The following is a 20,299-nucleotide window of genomic DNA, read 5'->3' as shown; positions in this document are numbered from 1 at the left end:
GGTTTCCTGGCTTTGTTTTCTCCTTTTGGCATGTGACAGGACTTTGGAGATTATTTCCAAAAGAGCTGGCCGACTGCTTTGGTGCCAGTCATTTCCTTTTGGTATTCGGCGGGCCTGAGTTCACTCTGTCTCTTGGCCTGATTACAGGTGGTAAAGTTCCACAAACTCTCTTGCTCGTCTGCTCTCCAGGCCATCTGACTGGTGCTACACCCTGGCTCCGCCTCTGTGTGGGACAATCCCTCTTCTTCATTACTCAGGAGCTAGATGTCTTGCTCTCTCTGGCTTTCCCTTTGCATCCGGTGTTCTGGATCATCACGCTCTTCTGTGCATTGATTCAGGGCAACCCATTGGTCCTTATGCCCATGCAAGGGTAATAACATACCAGCGTCAGAAACCAGACCAGCCACTTTTGAAAGGCCCTGCAAGGCATTGCCCTGCTCAATCCCTGTACAGCTAACAAGCACATGGTATTCTTTAGAGATTGACTAAAACCTCTTCTTATGGATTCCTTGTCTTCAAAGGGTGGGAATACCCTGAGTGGTATGTCACTTTCCTTGTCCGCCAGTGGGTGTTAAACATAGCAAGCTCATGTCCTTAGTCCCAAGTGGGGCAGATCGCTCTTGGAGAGAAGAGACACATTCCCTAGAATTGTCACAAATGCTACAATACATATTACTTTATCATTTATTTTACGTGGGTATGGCCCTCTAGATGTACTTAATGCAAATGTTTCAAAATATAACTGTTTATCTTGCTCTACACCACTTACGTATTGTCTCTCATCATGTCATTGGAATCTTTTCCCATGGATGAGGCCTTAATTCTAATTTGAGATGGCAATAGCCTCCAGCAAATCCCACACCCACAGAGTAGTGGTAATGGTTCTATTTAATGGCAGACTAAGATAGCATACTGTTGTGGCCTATATGTGTTTCTAATTATGACTGAGTCTATCACTTCAAACCCAATATATTAAACATTTCTCACAAAACACTTTCCAGGATATTCTATTATACTCAGTGGGCATCAGTCACAAAGATTTCTAGTGGAGCCAATCAGGAGATGCCGTACACATATCGGGTTTGTTCCTGCTACCTTATCCCTTATTCACAAAGCCAAAAACTGGAGCAAACTGGAAGCTACCTTGACATCTTTGAATGCTCATATGCAAATATGATTTAACAAGATTTCCTCAGGACATCAATAGATGATTCAGGCAGTTCCAGATTATCCTTACTCTTAAGCTTTGTGAATCAAGCTTGGGGTAGCAGGAACAAACATGTTGTGCACAGGCTAACCCCTAGTTGGCTCTGTGAACCTCTTTGGGTATCTGGGCACTTTCTCTGCCTTCAACAATGTGAACTACTCATGTAACACTTGTGTATAGGCGCGTTACAAATACCATATCATATCATATCATATCATGTTATCTTGCGGTAGATGTAGCCACCTTAGCTGATCCGCTGAAGTCCACAGCAGCACAATTATTATACTGAGAAGAGTGTAGCATCAAATAGCATGCAGATAGTGAATATAATGTACTCATCAGTTCAAATATTAGCACAGATTTCTAGTGTAGTGATTATTATAATAGCTATAGATTGAGGTGTTTATAGGCAAAGCATGGTTTATGATAGCAAGGCCTATTTGACAGCTGGATAAAGTTTTTCGTTGGACTTAGCCGTATTCTATGGTTCGCAGTGCTAAAAGGTGTAAACGGAGCTAGTAGAAATCAGTAAATCCACCCCAGTCTGCAGCTGTGGGCTCTGCTATATACTTCACATGCAGAACACGTGGACAATGAATGGAACAAAGTGACATACAAGATATGATGCACAGATGTCAAACAGGTAAAATAAACTGTAAAGTATATTGATTTGTCAGGTGAAATTTGGGAATGACCTTAGCTAAAAGCCGTTAAAGATAAATAACTGACACAACCAGTTTCAGCCGTGCATGCAGTTAGAGTATTAGATGTTATTTGAGGTTTGTATAGGGCCAGGTGTCTGCAGACTTTGGTTCTTCAGATGCTTTGGAATACAACTCCCATCAAACCAAGCCAACATAATCAATGGTGAGGGATAGTGCTTATGGGCATGGGCGCAGGACACTTCAGATGCACGGTCATCGGAGACCGCAATTCAGACACATTAGATAGATTGAGCAATTAGATGCATGCAATTATAAAATCACTGAATACGGTGAAGGCCTAACTGTTGGTAGAGATGTCTAACACAAGATGTCTCTTAACAGCACATGCACAGAATTGGTTTGATTGTCACTTTGGGAAATGGAGGAGTGGTGGGAACCATGGTCTCTTTCACTGTGGCATGGAATTGAGGCCAAATCGGGTACTCACACTTCCAATGCTCCCTCCTATTTACAATAATAACAAGCTGTTTTACTGGTTGCCAAACCACGTTGATGGTCTTTCCGACCAACAATATAACTTCCATGGCCTGTACCTCTCCATTGAGCGTGCCCTACATCTCTTCCTGTCTCGAAACCTCATTCTTCCCATATTTATATACATTGACTGCCTCCTCACAGTTTTTTGATGTTTCTGTTCTACATTATCTGCCCGAAGAACCATTGATGTTCCCTCACTGGCTACCTTTTTTGCATTGTCATAGTGGAGAGTTATTCTCCACTGTAACAATGATTCACAGTGGAAAATAACGCAGAGAGGTTATTCATCTGCCACATTTTAAAATGTTGTACTTTGTGCAGAAACCCCTGAACAAATACACCTGCTATCCTTCTCTGTGCTGTTTCACTCATCTTATGTATTCCTACGAACAATGTAACTAAACTGCTGGAGATTCATCTTTCTTCTGTTTACAATTTGCGATTTTTACCCATTCAATCTTACTGGGGCTTACCACAGCAATCTTTGGTTTTAAAGCATCTCTAATCTGTGTCAATTTAGCACAATACCCCACATCCTTTGTGGGACATCCACTTTTTGAAGTCAACATTTTGCAGGCATAACAACTCTCAGAAGCTGATTAGCCTGAGAGGATTATAACACTGAATCACTGTCCACCAACCCTCATTAAACTTCTTAGATTCCTCTATAATGTTTGGAAATACTTTACACAAATTCCTCAAATCCCCAGGTGCCAACTGGACAACCACCGTTATCAGGCGACTATAAGGCTACCACTGTTATCAGGTTATCATCATCACCAACCCCTGGTAACTGTCTGAGGGGGGCTTGTAAGTGTTCATTTCCTGTACTGAACATAACACCTGCATGGGCATAGAAGGGGCTGGTAGGGGACACATCTTCTTTCTGGCCAACCAGAGCTTGGGGCCGAGTTGGCAAATTCGTTATTCTTTGGGAGGCTGCTTGCTGGGGATGTGCTTGTATTGCTTCTGTTGGTCGCAATGCTTGTGATTTTGCTGCACGCACAGGGCTTGATCCTATTTCCTAAAGCTGCAATAATATCGTCTGTACCAGCCTCATCTATTTCTTCCATGCTATTATTCTCAGTCTGCTGGGGCATACCTTCATGGTAGCAAAGTGTGTTCCCCCTCAGTCCTTTCCTTCTTCAATTGTTGCACACACTTTTTCCAGTTTGCTACGTAATCTCATATTTGATTCTTCTAAATGTCCTAATCTCAAATCCCTAATCTTTTAGAACCCTGTGTGAACCAATTTGGAAAGACGTCCCATTCTGCCGGTTTGATTGATGAGCCCTTAGCTTTTAAAACACTTCCTAAGGGGAAGTGTTGTGTTATGTCAAATGTTCAGGGAACTATGTTTATCTGCTTTAGTCATAATATTCAATTTCTTTAGGTACCTGCAAAGTCAATAGCTGATGAACGTGAGACGCGCTGCTGTACCCTGGTCTGGAAGTTCTTGCTCTTTGGACAGAATCCCCTTCCATTTTTGTTTCTAAATATTATTATATCCCAAATGTATTTGCATCCCATTTACCTACTTACTTTAGTTAATCACATCTTTTAATTTCAAAAAAATGTGCCTGTGTTCTCAGAGAGGTTCTCAGCGCCCTCCCGCAGTACCCTTTTCCTTGGCCCCAACCTCAGTGCCCATCTATGAAGTTTTGAACACGTTCAATATTTCTCTTACCTACTGCATTTTGCTTTAATGTTTCTCACTAATTATTCTCACATTTCTATGAATGCATATTGTTTATTGTTAGTCATGTGTCTATTATTGTTACCTCCCCTTTTAAGTTGATCTAATAAAACTAAATAATCTCATTTTTTAGCAGCCCCTGGTGAAACAACAAGCTCCAGAGGCAGCTCACCTCGGTTTGAAGTTGAGCAGCCCACTACTCATGTTACTATCTCTGCGAATGCGAGGCATGATGGCACTGAGTGTCAAAACCCACAACTCATAACCAAATAATCCAAAACAAAAACAGGTAGCAAAGGCAGAGACATGGTTTATTAACATCCAGCTGTGCAGAAATCGGTTGGAAACCGCCATAGTGCCCCAAAGGTATCCCCACCCCAAAATATTGGCCTCCCAAATACAGAATCCTCTGTTGTTTTGTATATAGTTTTAGACAGCTAGTTCCACACACAAAATTCATATTGAGACATTTAGTTTTTTACATTAACAGTGAACTTCTTTATGGTGCATCCTGGGGGCATGGCTTTATAGGACCATTTGAGCCGCCTGGCCTACAGACATGACACTGACTGCCTCCTCTATTGGATCTTTCCATTTGCACAAAGTGGTACGTAACTACAGACTCAACATTCACATGACTGACTTTCTGGTTCTCAGACATAGAAACCCACCCTTATGAGATAATGCAGGGGGGGTTAGGTGGGCATGCCTGCATCTTGGATGGTGGCTTACATCATGCTTGTAGGCCCTTATGGGTACTTGTGTGCTTCCCAACCGATCACTTTTTGTTCTGTGTCACCCCCATTTGCATACCTGAAACAGGTACGTCATTGCCACAATGATGGGTGCCGTTTATGCACTGTTCACTGGTCATTTATATTGACAGACAAGGTAAAATGCCACAAGTTTCTCCTATCCTCTGCATGCAATTTTAAACATTTACAAGGAGGAGTGCAAAGGTAAAGAGTATACCCGGGCAAAATCACCTTTCATTTTTAGTTTGGGCTATTAGGTGTCGCTTGCGACATCTATAAAGTCCTAACTATTACATTCAAGTACTGATTTGTGTATGTATAGGGAGCAATGGCACATGCCGAGCTGTACAGACAAATGACATTTGAGGAGGAACACACAGTGTATTAGGTGTTGTTTGGTTATGAGCCCACCCATTGCCTGCCCTAACAATGCTAATCCCTATGGCTATTCCCACACATTCCTGCCTTTCTCTGCCCAACGGTCCTCCTCATGGGAACTCTTTGAGCTCTGAGCTCCCTTGAAGCCTAGAGCAAGCACTAGCAGAGAAATGCAGAAGAGTAGCCAACATCATCAAGAATGCTGAAATTTTTTAACCAGAGCACCCCAAGAAACTTGAATGTTTACTATTTAAATGCTTTCAAAATCAGAAAATAATATTACTTTAGACTCTTCATTCAAACCTTGTGTTTACCAAAAATATGCGCAAACTTTAAATTAAAATATATTATTTTTACAAAGAAATATATTTCTAATTTACTTACTAAACAAGTATCTAAAAACCAATCAAGTCTTTAGAAGAAAAAACAGTTACTGTCTATTCATGCTTACTTTGCCTCATTGGTTCCCTTATAATTAAAGACTTTTCAAGATGGCTGCTTTGAGTTTACTGTTACTTTGATTTCTCTCTGTCTCTCCAGCAACAGGACTCTGCTTCCTGGCTAGCACTAGGGTACAGACTGTCATAGCTGGATGGGCATTGCTGAACTTTACCACAATCCAGAGATCTCTTTATTCTTTGCTCCACCTGAGCAAGTGCTGATATTATCATGTGACTGCACAAAACTGTAGATCCTTCAGCCATGGCTGCTCTGTGAGGCAAAAGGGTGTTCGGTGTAGGAGTTGGAATGACAAAGGTGCATACTTTCCCTTTATAATTGGCCCACTGGTGCACAGTCACATGGCACTGACAGTCTTCACCAAAGAATGCACCCAAGGGAGGGAGCTAGTGATATAGCCAACTACAAACATTTTCAGACCAAATGTTTAAGATTTTAAGTTGCCAACTTCAGGAGTCAGCAGCTTACTTAAGACATATTTGAACTGTTTTGTTTGATACTTGGTGCGGAGGGAGCAGGTAGGGTAGCTCACGAGTAATGCTCTGGGCTACCTCTGACATGAGGGTACCCTACACTTCTCATGTTCCAATTTTGCACCAAAGCATATAATAGGATTGTGCCATAACAAAAGGAATAATAACACTGCTTAAAGTGCTTAGAAGCCGGAGAAAATGTCTATGAAACACTACCCAAAACAACATTTATATTTTGACCTGTGAACCTGCACATATTTGTACATGTGTACTGAGAAGAGAGGTACTACAGTATTGGAATGCATAAAATGCCTTGATGGATTACTCATGGCTAACAAGGAACAACTCTAGATTTCTGAAACGTTGACGTTTCAGGGTCCAAGTCTGAGAAGCATCAAATTGGAGATAATGCATGCAAGAAAGACATCAATTTCACAATTGCTTACTTTCACAATTAAGTACTAACAACCACAGGATAGGCACTTGCAAACACCTCAAGTACGACATCATAACCATCAGTGAAAAGATACTCCTGCATATTTTTTTAAAAATGCATGTTTTCAGTTTTCCACTCCAGCACTTTAAAACATGTCCTTCAAAAACCATATGCAAGTAGACATTACACCATTTTTAATTTGGGCTATAAACTGCAACTATTGCATTGGAGTACAGATAGAGAGAAATGGCATATGAGGGGGAATGCGAAGCTTGTAGTTATTGTTGGTATTTTCCCACCCATTGACTGCCTGTGATGCTGGAAATGCATTGGCGTGACAGGGCCTCCTTGTCCTCTACCTCCTTAAACCGTGTGTTCTGCTTATTCTCTGCATAAGGGTCCCTGGGCCCCTGGCAGTGCAGCTCTTCATTTTGTTCTTGGTGAACAGTACCCAGGGGATACCCTTAGGGCACCCATGGGTAGGGGTATAAGCCTGCTCCACTAGTGTATGTTTTTGGGCACATGTGTCTTATCCACAGAGCAGGGTATGGCTGGTGGCAGCTACATGCTGATGTGATGGTGCCTCTAGGTATCCTCTGTGTTTGGGATACCCAGGCCCTGCCATAGAACTCAATGGATTGCTACACAAAGGCAAGATGGCTACTGGTGGCTTCTTGGTTCCTTTTTCCTTACCCCCTTGTTTCTCAAAGTCCTGAGAAGTCCTGGCTCTGTTGCTCTCACCTGAATGATTGTTGGGTAGAAGGACCATATATGGTTCTGGGGCTGCCTCCTTCCTTCACAGGGACTGCTTCTTGTGAGTACACCCTTGGTGTGGAGCCTACCGTAATGGAGTGAGTAGTCAATATGGATTCTGTGTTGTGAGTGTCTGGTTTTGGTTGTGTGACACAATGCCTGAGTCAGCCTTGACTGAAACTGGAATGAATGCAGTGTGATGCCCTGAAAGGCTGGGGAGTAGCCCCAATCCACAACCTGTGTTGTGGGTATCTGGTGAATAGCCTGAATGCATGTGAGCCGCCTGATGGGGTGTTGCCTGCATGAATGCACTTGTGTGTGATTGGATGGCTGAGTCTGGCTCAGCCTGAGTTAATGGGGAGTGTTTATTATAGAAGGGGGCCTCACACTCACCTCCTGGTCAGAAGCTGTATCAAGAAACCTGAAGCTGAAGTCATCATAGGCTTACATTCCGGATGCCAGCTGGAGGAAGAAGTCTGCGGCTGCAAAACTTCAAGCAATCCAAAAGCTGCTGTGCTGTCTCAAGGACTGAACCAGAGAGGCTCTAAGGGAGCATCATGCATCTGCTGCCCTCCACCCGAAGCATCCTAGAAGCCAGACTTGTGTGCCTGCCATTCGAAAGAAGGGCTCTTTGTGGGTCCAGAAGAGGAGTGCCTGAACATCTTGATGCCAAAAAGTTAATCTGTGCCATCCTGGGTCCGGAGGCATGTTTGTGACCACTAGAATCCAGGTTGCTGAGTATCGGCCAGATGAGGGTGTACCCTGGCAAAGTGCTGCTCAACACCCAGAGCTGCGAAAGTTCCAAATAGTTGGAGAATCCGCCCACTTGTCCATGCCAGAGTTGCCGACTGCAGTGGAGTGTCTGCCGATGGGCTTCCCACCACCAAAATCCAAAGAAGACTTTCCAAGTATTCAGACTTGGTGAGGGTCTGCAGTCCAGTCCAGTGGTCATGTCCAGGTTGCCAGAAGCCATCCTGAGGTCTGTGTTGCACCTGCAACACCAAAGAACTGAAACTCAGTGAACCGCAATATCCCAAAACCCGACACCTACTTCTGCCACTGCACCTGTAACCACCAAAAATCATCCAAAGCCAAACAGGATCCTATCTTCTTCAGCCAGGCCTTCTCTGTGTCCACAGCAAGTTTCACCTTCGTGGGACATCCACAGCCAGAATAACGACTCAATGGTGACCTCCACTTAGATTGAAAGTGCTGCCTTTCCGAAACTGCTTCGTGCACTCCTTCTTCTCTCCATCGACATCTCAGCGACTCCTTCTTCCAAAGGTAATCCATCCGCAGGCGGTCCTGTTGAGTAATGTCAAGAAACTCGACCACTTCGCCTGCCAAGGCACCCAAGGGACTAAGCCAGGGAAGAGCATCTTCCATCCTCAGGAATCATCATGGAGTCCCAGATTTGTCTTGGATTCTGTCCTCCTATGGCTTCCCAAGTACTTTGGGGTAGTGGGTTCTGTAGAAAAAGCAGAGCATTATTGAACATATTTGGACTGTGCTGTAATATACAAGATAAAGTTTACCTTAACTTTTCCCTTACAGGTTGCGCAGGTGGGAGGATCCTCACACAGTGTTGCCCATCTACTCTAAAGAAAGCATTCTGCAAATGTTCCTAATCTAACCTGCCTTTCTACAGTGTTGTCTATACAATTAGCCAATGCTTTTTAATAACTGTCAGCAGTTGGTGCATTCTAAATTCAATCTAAAGTACATTTTTATGCACTTACCATTATTAGGACAGTGTTACCTTAGTACAAAGTGTGTTTTTTATTAATGCATGTATTTATCTGAACCTTATCTTATAAAAAACATCTGAGGTGGCACATGATAAAGTGGATGAACATTCCTTTGTGGGGGCGTGGGGATTCGCTGTACTTAAGAACCAGCCTGCATTACCTCTCTGAGTCTCAGCCTTTGGTGGTTCATCCATACTACCATATTGAGAACTATGGCTGTGCTGCTGTGTGCCCCTCCCCCAAGTTTATGCAGCATAGAAATACCAAAACCTGCTCCAGTTTTTCCACAGCAAATGGCCCGGCCAATCCCAAAAAGTTCCTGCCCCTCCCTGCCCAAAACACCTGTTCATGGGCGCTTGCTTCAATGAAGCCTTACCATCAAGCTTTGCAATCAAAGTGCTTGCCAGTCTGTTCAAAGCACTCTTCTGGGAGCTGACATAATTGCAGCTGTAAACATGCTACTGGTGTAATAAAAATGTCCTACCAGGCCTGCCATCGGCCACTCAATTTTTAAGCACTCTGTGTGTCCTTCACTGAAGTCCTGTTACAAACAAGTACTGGCAAATCCAAAAAGTCCTGTTTAAAACAAGGATTGGCAGAGCCAATATTTTTGGCTTGTGCATACGTTTTAAGCTTTTGCCAGGCATTAGATGCCCAGGTACTTGGACCATTTTGCACCTGCTTCCAACAATGGGGAGGTAATACCACTATGGCTGTGCCTGGTGAATGCCTTTCCCATGACTACAAAAAATCCTAAACTGTTGACTTTGCCAATACTTGTTACTTTTACTGTCTGTTTTATACAAACAAGAACATGCTGCTAGCAAACTATGCATTGCAAACATCATTTACAATGTATTCCTATGGCATCTGCCTGCTTTCAGCTGACGGTAATTGCAGGTGGATTTCATCTGAATCCTTTGGTTTAAATGGGTAGTACAAGGTGAAAACATATTTCCCTGCCTGTATCCCACTCTGCTTTCAAAACCTTTGGAAAATGTGCAGGGGCATTATCGCATGCCATAAACGGCTTTCTGCCATGTTTTAACGGCCCATTTGTTTGATGCCTTCAGGGGGGGTGGGAGTTACACACAGTTCCCCACTCCATTGGGAAGTCCTGTTTTCCTTTGAATAACTTTTGGTAAGCCCACACCAGGTAATTATTAGCAAAGGTACACAACAACAGCAAATTTGTAAGACTGGGTGCTGCACCTGAGACTGACAAATTAGTTGTACCTTTCCCAAGTGCTCTGGTAGCACTCAACAATGCTATTATAATTTGTTTGTGTTGCTAATTGGGAACAAACCCCGGTGATCACCTCATACAATGTGTGTGCACGAGGTGAAGGTAATATAGGTTAATATCAGCCCTTGTGTACTGTTAACTGCTGAAAACAATTACTGTAGAAGAATAAAGATTCATATTAGCACTTAAAAATATGTGGGGAAGTGTACAATATGAAAGAAAATGATCAAAACCTGGTATATTTGACTGAGTTCCTAATTGTATCTGAACATGTTTGTAACTGAATGCTTGTATGTAACCAGGCTCCTAAGATTGCAGCAAGTCAAGCTCTTAACAAACGCAGTGATAACTCCGGGTTTGGGCGTGTAACAAATACAATAAATAAATAAAAATAAAACAATGTGGTCTCCATTATGGAGTCCGGTGCAGTTAGTAATTATAGGAGTCATATAGGAGTCATCTGGGGAGAAACACCATTTTGAGCTCTGTGTTGCATAGCCTGCCTTCGTGAGGCCAAATGGTGAAGCGCGGCCCTGCTGCTGGGCTAGCATTGCAGATGTCCCTCTCTGCATACGTTCCAGCGGGGTGGCAGATGATGCGCGCTAGTCCTTCCCGGTGTCTGTCCCTCCAAGCAATGTGTGGCAACAGCACGTGGTGCTTTAAGCTGCCATAAGCTAGGACGGGAAAAATCATTCTTGAACATGTCAGTTATTCCTTTGACGGCAACTGCAGTTATGGTCGATCTGCTGCACTAATGGTCCGTCAGCACGATCTATTGTAACAAAGACATGCAGAGCACTGTAATTAAAAGGCAGAGACATAAAATGGCAGATGGCTAAAAGTGAAAACGTGGCTATGGACTGATTGCTCTCATAACAAAGCCAAATATTGCCCTGTTTATGCCGCCAGAATCCTGGGATGGCTGTTAAGCAAATGAGCACAGCTCTCTCTCAAGAGCCAGCCCCCTTTCGCTTAGTTGGGGCTTCCCCACCATCTCTGAGGAAGCAAGGGTGATCACTCGCTCTGTCACGTGTCATCAGCGCTTTTGGAATGGTTTTACAATCCTGGCCATTTTCTACCACGGATGGACGTTTTCAGCATTTATTGTCGTCATTAATATAAGGTGCATGTTATTCTACACCTGGCATTGGTCTTTAAGTGCTGAAATCCATGCATGCCATTGGTCCCTCTCGTATCGCACTCACATGAATTATCGCAACACTTATGGCGACATGCACTTTCTGTACCTTGATATCGACATGGTACGGGACTGCCTGCTCTGTATCAATGTCCATTCATATGTACTTGTACTTATGTATACTAAGTTGTCTTGTAAAGCTCCCAGATACCCCAGGGTGTGTCGCACTGTATAAATAATAAACAAACAAACATGCTAAAAATGTCGACCTGCCCACCAAAAAGCCCTCTACATCTAGGACAGAGAAAATTAGAATTGTAAATGCAGTCTTAGCAAATTCTGTGCCAAATACCTAATGTGTTATTTGCCCCGCTCTGGTACGATTATTCTGAAATATCCATGCCCCATATGAGGACCTTGCTCACTTGATATTTTTCTGTCCTGCATATGGGCGAGTGAGAAGCTCTGTATTACGGCCTCTGTTTCCTGAATTGGGCTTTACTCAATGTTGGCCTGCCGTGACCTGTTTATTATGGGCGGTCTCTTCTAACCTTTTGAAATCAGCACTTTACATTAGAAAGCGTTTGCTTAGCAGCCTGAATGATGATAAGACAGAGTTGATCATTCTGGGCACACAAGCCAATATTAACAAATTGGGCCCAGATTACTCAGCCTTCAGCATAGACGGAAATGTCATTAAAGTCTCGAGGGAAGTAAAAACACTTGGTTTTTATCTCGACTCTACCCTGTCCTTCACTAAACAGGTAAACTCCTTAGCCTCCACCACTGCTTACACCTGTAAATTGATCAGAGCAGGCAAGCCCTTCCTGTCCAATACCAGCTGCCTAATCCTGGCTAGAGCCTTAATTCTTTCCCGACTTGATTACTGTAATGCCCTATACAGTAGCGCCAATAAAGCCACTACCCTAAGACTTCAAACTCTACAAAATAATGCTCTCAGAGCTGCATTAGGAATAAGAAAGAGGGAGCATATCTCCTCGACTAGGCGACAACATAAATGGCTTTCTACTGAGAATAAAATCCAGCTAAAAATGATCTCATTAACCCATAAGGCCTTAAATAATGCTGCTCCTAGCTACTTGACGGACAAAATAAAAAGAAAAACTTCCAATAGACCCATGAGACTCGCCAACTCCAATTGTTTGGCAGTACCTAGATTCAGACTTGCCAAAATTGGTGGCGTTTGCTTCCCTGTGAAAGCTGCTAACCTGTGGAACGCCCTGCCACCTAACCTTAGAGCTGACCAACCCTTCCCCCATTTCAGAAGGAACCTTATCAAACACATTATCGCCAACAATGACTTAACACCCGAACACTCACAAGCGTAGTCCTACCTAATGCACCCCGACGCGACATCAACCTTTATGTTTATTACTGCTAATCATGTATATTGTTAACTGTACATTCATGTAAATACGGCAACTCTTTATCTGTACATTCTAGTAATTTGTGTAATATGGCGTAATATTGTAAATTCATTTATATAACATTGTAACATTGTAAGCTTCGCATATACTTGTTGCTGCGCCCGGTAACCTAAGGGTCTGGTGCGCAATATAAATAAATAAACAAACAAACAAACAAACAAACATGTTTTGTATGGTTGTTTAATATTTCAAGACATTTTATTATATGAAGATTTTTATGTTTTTAAATTATCTGTTCTTGTTACTTGCACTGACATGCATCTTGTCTTAAGTATCTGTACTGTTTTTATGGAGTGTTTGGTACATTTCCGAAGTAAACATTATAATGATGATGCAATATCAATGTTAAGCTTATTTTGCCGTTATTGCTCTAGACTTATTTGTCATTGATAGTTGTGTTTTGTAGGGTGGTCGAATGATGACGACCCATAGTAAAATTCCACTGATAATGAGCAAATTTGAGAAAATAAGAAATGCACAATCTAGTTTTTGTTTTGGGTGCCATAGTATTTCCACTATTCATGAATACTTTACAGTTTGTTGTTTGTCTTTGAATGAAAACATGAAATCATTGTCAATGTTATACTGTTCATTTCTTAGAGGCAAAGAGTTGGAACAATAAGAAGGCCAAGCTCCTTAAATGACCTCGATCACAGTCAAGAAGAACGCGAATCTGATTTCCTGAGGCTGCAAATCATAGAGCAGCAAAATATAATTGAGGAACTTTCCAAGGTATGTATTACAGAGAATGCTAGTATCGTCCTACACATGCATACGCTTTCTTTCATTCAATCTTTTTGAGCATTCTCCATTAACAACTCAGAAACACTTTCTTTTAAATTAGACTCAGTTTGCCGAACCACCAATGTGCCAAACTCCTTCAGATTTTTCGGAATTATTCAAACATTTGCCCATAGTCTCAATTGAAATGAAGATCTGAAAAGTGAAGTCAATTTACGAATTTGAATTCTTTTTTTTTTTTGCTTAAAAAATGAATGACTCAAAAGGACATCAGTACAAATATACAACCATTCATCACACCATGTCTCTATACATTTTTAAAAATGAAAACATGTCCCAGCCGTAAGCAAATCATCTGATTTACAATTTAATTTCAAATTGTGCTTATCATAAAGGGGGGAATAAGTCATTGACAGCAAGCCATTTTAAGTAAGTATGTGCTTTAAACAGTGTGGGTGTGTGCATAACATGTTCATAAAGCAAACACACACACACACACACACACTCACGCTTATGCATTAACATTCCTACAAAACATTCTGCCCAAGTGTAATTTCACCACACCTACAACATACACACACGCTCAGTATGCAGCACTTATGTAAACCATCTTCTCATGTTCAATAAATCTCTTATGACACACAAAGTCCTTTACGCTCATGTAACACACACCCCCTCTACAGGTACATTTCTATAATGGATGCAAACCTTTGTACTGTGGCCTTGATGTATCCATCTTGTATGCCTTACCTCACTGTTAAAGATGGTATGTGTTAATGTTGTGGTGTGGTATGCTTTGATGCTATTTCATGGTTGGTTATGTTATTTTGGCAATATAATTAATCCTTATTGCTAGGATTTGTCATGCTATTTTACGGTATGCTATGTTAAGTTTGTTTTGCTATGGTATGTCATTTATGCTGCTGTGCTACTCTATGCTTTCTGTACTATGTCATGCTATCACACATTGTAATTTGCTGTGCTATACTATGTTGTTATGTTACGCTAAGTAATGTTAGGTAATGCTAGGTAAAATGCAATGCATATGCACAATATTGAATTATGTTTCTACTTATTTCAGAGCTCACAGTGGCAACCAGCTGAACTAGGATAATTAGATAAAATAGAAAACTATCTCGCACGAATCTCGTTTACGGGCAGTGTCACTTAATAGTAGCCTGATTGATGGTTCTTTACAACTATTCGCACACAAACAGCCTATGTGTCAACAAACGTCTTATATTTACCCCTAGTAATTATCCATATTGCTGATAATAATAATTTGGCATTTATATAGGCTACGAACCCTCAGGTATCTGAGCGCTGCTTATTATTACCCGCAGTGTGTGGTGCTGTCAAAGCGGGCGCTCTACTCGCTGTGCCACTTGACCGGCTGTCTAACTTGTCTAATATTCTCAGCTATACAATTGTCTCTGTCATCCAATCTACTGCTTGATTGTGTAATAATAATGTGATAACAGTCCTCTGGAATCTCTAATCTACTGCTCCTCAGTGCTTTAATAAAATATGAAGGCAGTTGAGTGCTTTACAAATACTACATAATGCAGAGAAAATGCAGAATATCCTCCATGTCTTTCAACTCCAACATGTCACAATGGGAGCATTCCCAGTTCAGCCCTTTGCAATTACAAAAAGATATACAACTATCTGAAATTCACCAGCATACACTGTAAATACAATGTTGTTTTCAAGATCTAAAACTTTGGATTCTTCTTCCGCCTCAGTAGATTGAATCCCTAAAACAAAACTGCAAGTAAAGAAACTCAGCTATTTCGTCTGATTAGAGATGGTGGCCACATGAGTATCCTTCTTGTGATGGCCTGTTTGGGATGGTCTTTCGGTGGCAAAAGATACCCCTCTAATGCAAAAGGTGACTATTCTCTCTTCATAAAATTCCATCATGCCTCGAAAATGAAACCAAACAACTTATCCCAGTTGCTCTGATGCTCTTCTCATGTGATATTCTTCACAATAGCAAACCTATGTCAATTCTCATGGAGTGCATTTGTTGGTTTCCCACATCACTTGTTCCAATGAAGATGTCACGTCCATGGAAAGCTAGTTTACAAAATATAAAAATCTAACTGCTATAAGCATATTTTCATCAAGTCCAAGAAAATGTGCAGGCCAATGTAAGGAGGAAATTGTCATCGCAAAGGTAAATCCAACTTTTTGAACAGGTCATAAGCATGATAACTGAAATTCCCAAATGCTCTATGCTAAGTAGCATGAAAAGGTATTGACATCTTCATAATGAATGGTTTACAATGGGGACACCCTGAGGGGCTCCAGTTGTTTTGGCCTCCATCTCCTATTAGTCCTCATCAATATCTATGCTGGCTCGGGCTGATTGGACTTGTAGGCCAAAACATCTGAAGGGCAGCTGGGCGCCCACCACTGGTTTAGATACTTCACCAATTGTTTGGATTAGGACGTATGAACTGTTTCATAGCAGCGTAGGCTCTCAAACCACTGTGAGACATTGAGGCTTGGAAATAAAAGTGCAAACGTCAAAGCAATACATGTATTCCTGTTTAATGAATGTGTTGGCTTTTTTATCTATTAATACATGTGTATTTATTTATTTTGCTAGACGCTTGAAACTGCTGGCTATGTGAAGAGTGTAATAGTAAGTAACATGTTATATCTTTTCTCATCCCTTGTGTGTCAGCAAATGTAGGAGAATGTTACCTTGCACGTTGATAGACAATGACAGCCCTGGGCATATCCCATGCAGCAGAAAGTGTAGACGCTGGCAATACCTTTTGCAATACCTTTGTGTATGGACATTCTCAGACATGATTGATGTGATGGTGAAATTAAATCTCTTTCAATCTCCAGCTGACAACTTCTTCCAGCTAAATGAATTTTAGACCCTTGCAAGCAATCCAGAGTGGCACCATCTATCCTATCACCACTGTTTACACCACCACTATGTACAGGCTTCTTATCTACTACTGCTTGAAATCCCATTCCCTACACATTCTGAGCTTTTTCTATTGAGCTATCTTCATTGCCACCTTCATTAGTTATCATTCCTTTATGAAACATACCCAGCATGGAGTTCCCCAATGCCTTCCCACTCACATCCTTCTCAAGATGAATATTATCAATATTCACAACCTTGCTTAAATTAGATCACTTGGCCACAATCTCTTAAATTCAAATAGCTAATTCTTCCCACACTAATTCCCTTGCCTGATATACTGTCTTTGTTGCCCTTTTGTTTATCTGTAGGTGTTTTGATCATTTGCATTGCACTGTCCTGGCCGGGGCTAGTGAAGAAGATATGCATTTGATAAGTGTTTTAGTTTCTGACCCATGCATTGTCATATTGAGCACCGGAGCAAGATCTGGGAACATACCCCTCTTACTGGTGCAATATTTCTAACAGGGCATTAATTACTTATATTCCATCCTCTGCATTATAGAAATGTTGCTAGTTTGTGATGTAAAGTTGTAATTGTATTATTGCATGCCCGGGAGAGTGCTGCCACATTCTTTCCTTTGTTTGGATACTGCAGCAAAGAAAATAAACGACATGTCCCATAATCACACAGGCCAGCAGTTCTGTATGGCTGATACCACCTCACAGCACCATCTTAAGGAGCCTATCTACCCACTGACAGTCCTCCTTTCTTGACTGGCATCGCTAGCCTTAACGTTTTCTCTGGTCCTTCAGCCTTGCGTCTGTCTAATACACTGAACCACCACCGCCCAAAGCTGAAATAAAGTGTAAAATTGTGTTAGGGGGGGTTCCCAGAAATGTCATCTCTTAAGTGACCTGGTGGTGGGATAATCCTTCCCCCCATGCCTTAAAACAATTCATTAGTTCATGTCATAAACTACAAGCATTACTATTTTATAGTAGGGATGGAGTCTTCAGATTAGGTCAGTTCAAATATGGGAAATAACCATCGCCGAGACATGCTCTATCAGTTTACAGTAAAATGTGCTTCACCAGTCAGCAGACCGCAGGATATTCTCTTGTCGAGCACCTGGCCAAAAGGCTTTCTACACCATAACACTCTTAGCAGACTGCGCCCCAACAACTGTGGTATACATACAGCCCAGAACCAGGCCCCACTAATGTAATGGGCCAAACTACTGAGAAGAGGAACAACACAGGTTATTGGCACGATCCTCATAGCATTTCAAACAGTGAAAAACAGTTTTAGAAATTCTGGAAAGAATTTATATTGTACCCAAGTGGAAAGAGTTTGTCTGGGATATTAAAACATCACCCGGTTGGGCAAGAAAGATTGTCCTTTGAAGACCAGTACCCTTGCATGGGCTACCCTCTGAAAAGAAATCAGACAGAAAACAGTGTCTAAATTGGTGCAAGTCTTTCTACATAGAAAATCGCTATTTGCCCTGTCATTGCAAAAACAGTATCACCACCAAAGTTCTGCTCCAAAAACGCATGCTGTGCAGAAATGGCTAGCCAACAGACATTAACTGACAAGTAAGAGAGGTCCAGGGCCCAGTCACTCAGGAAATCAGCAACCTTAATTAGAAGCAGTTTAAAGGAACATAGCCTTTCTTAGGAACCCTGGACCAGGATTTCCATAGGAAATGCACAGCCTCCAAAGAAAGGCCCTGGGAAACTTCGAAGGGCCCACATTTTTCTAGGCCACAAGCTGCAGGCACGCACCAAATATTTGTGGGTGTGAATACTCCTCCCTATTGGATATGATACAATAGTTTATTTATATCGCGCCTATACACAATGTTTTTCAAAGCGCTTCAAGGCAAGGGAGGGAAAATACAATGACATTCTTACAGGCCATGAACAGTAAGGATGTGAAATTAATTATCGTACTCGGCCTGATGACATTTCAGATAGTGCAAGTGCTAAGCGATAGATAAGGAAGGAAGGGGGAGAATGGGAAGGAAATGGAAACAGACAGGCAACTACCGTACTAGGCCTGACGACATTTCTGGTAGAGCCGGAGAAAAACAAAAGGTGAGGGAGAGGGGTGCAGAAAGAGAAGGGAGGAACAAAACAAGCGACTATCGTAATAGGCCTGACAACATTTCAGATAGTGCTGGGGGGGGAGGGACACAAAAGGGGAAGGGAGACGAGACAGACGAATTTGCTATCATACTAACTCCAGGGACAATTCAGATAGAGTAAGTGCATAGAAGAAAGCATGGGGAGGAGATAGAAAAAGAGAGAAAGGGAGAGGAGAGGAGGAGAGAACGGAGGGTAAACAGTTAAAAAGAGTGGAGAAGCAAGAGAGGAGAGCTAATACAATTGCAGAAGTCAGTAGTAACACATAATGTTGCAAGCCAGGATACAAGATGAAGATGGGAACAGCATGATTCAGGGCCAACATGAGAACAAGATGCAAAGGAAGTCCAGCATGAGAGCTGAGAAAGGGTGATTCACCGTGAAACAATGAAGTCCATAAAATTCCGGGAAGCTGGCACCATCACCAGTAGCTGAAGAAAGATAAAGGGCTAACATGCACCAAGCGTGAGCTGTTCTCCACTGCATCAGTAAAACCAGGTTTGCTTGCCACCTGAGGCACTCGAAAAGCTGCTTGTTATTAGGGAAAAGGGAGGGAAAGCTTCATCCCAAGGATAAAATAGAGTATCCATTGCTATGGCGTCTGATTCTTTCTGGCCTCCAGCTGAAAACGTTGCAAACTGAGCATTCATTTTGGAGGCCAACAGGTCTATCAAATGGACTCTAAATAGACCAAAGTACCTGAAAAAATGAGGCTTGAGGCTACCAATTGCTGGCATGTCAGAGTCTTCTTGTGCACCAAGTAGTTGATATGTCACTAAATCCTGCAAGGAACTCTGCCCTTTCTTGAAGGTGAGCATCCAAACAAAACTCACAAAATGCCTTGGGTAGGTCCATCAAATCCTTGCACTTGGTGCCCAGAGATGGTTAATGTACCTTACCCCTCAGACATTTTCCATGTAAAGCAGGATGGAACAATTACTTCTGTATTTTGCTGCTCTAATAACAATTGATGTGCTTCATCAACTGCCATTCTGACCATGGAATACCATATCTGGCTCCCCAGCTCTCCAAGATGGCATGTGTTCTAACAGTACGTCTGAGGTGGAACCAAAAACGGCTCTCCCGTTTCAGACCTGCACGTGACAAAGCCAACAATACATTTCCATCCTTTCCACATGTAAGAGATGAACTTTGTCTGCATAGGACTTCCACTGTTGAGGGCCTCGATCTGTAATCTCTGAAGTGCCCTGTACTATGTGGGGATGGAAAGATGCCTGAATCAATTGAGGAGACCAGCTCTATTATCATGGCCAGATATTGCAAAGAGATACATGGAGCCTTTAGACGTCTTCTCGGTTCCCCCTTTATGGAATGTACCTACAACAAGAGTAGATGAAGCACAGCATTCTGGGACCATGTCTTGATTTACAAATCACTCCAATCCCTGCAAGAGAGAGATCACCTGTGGTAAGTGGTTGAGACACAGTGGCTAGGAATGAGCCATTATAAGGATGTCATCAAAGTAAATTGTCAGGTGAATAGCTATGAATGTTAGGAAGGCTGCTAGTGGTCTCAGCAGTTTTGTGAAACACCAAGGTGCTGAAGGGAGAATGAAAGGAACGG

General features: G+C 42.1%; 1 protein-coding gene across 15 annotated transcripts in view; it reads left to right on the top strand.

Moving 5' to 3' along the window:
* Window positions 1-20,299, top strand: part of JAKMIP3 (Janus kinase and microtubule interacting protein 3) — a 2,072,678-nt gene that overhangs the window by 1,342,407 nt on the left and 709,972 nt on the right. For all 15 annotated transcript variants that reach the window (XM_069611426.1, XM_069611425.1, XM_069611424.1 and 12 more), the window contains 2 exons: window positions 13,540-13,671; window positions 16,295-16,330. In XM_069611426.1, coding sequence (XP_069467527.1) covers window positions 13,540-13,671; window positions 16,295-16,330 — 168 coding nt within the window. The remainder of the gene's footprint in view (window positions 1-13,539; window positions 13,672-16,294; window positions 16,331-20,299) is intronic.

Source organism: Ambystoma mexicanum, chromosome 8, assembly GCF_040938575.1.
Source record: "Ambystoma mexicanum isolate Mex_15411 chromosome 8, UKY_AmexF1_1, whole genome shotgun sequence".
Lineage (NCBI taxonomy): Eukaryota > Metazoa > Chordata > Amphibia > Caudata > Ambystomatidae > Ambystoma > Ambystoma mexicanum.
This window is presented reverse-complemented; position numbering and strand designations above follow the sequence as displayed.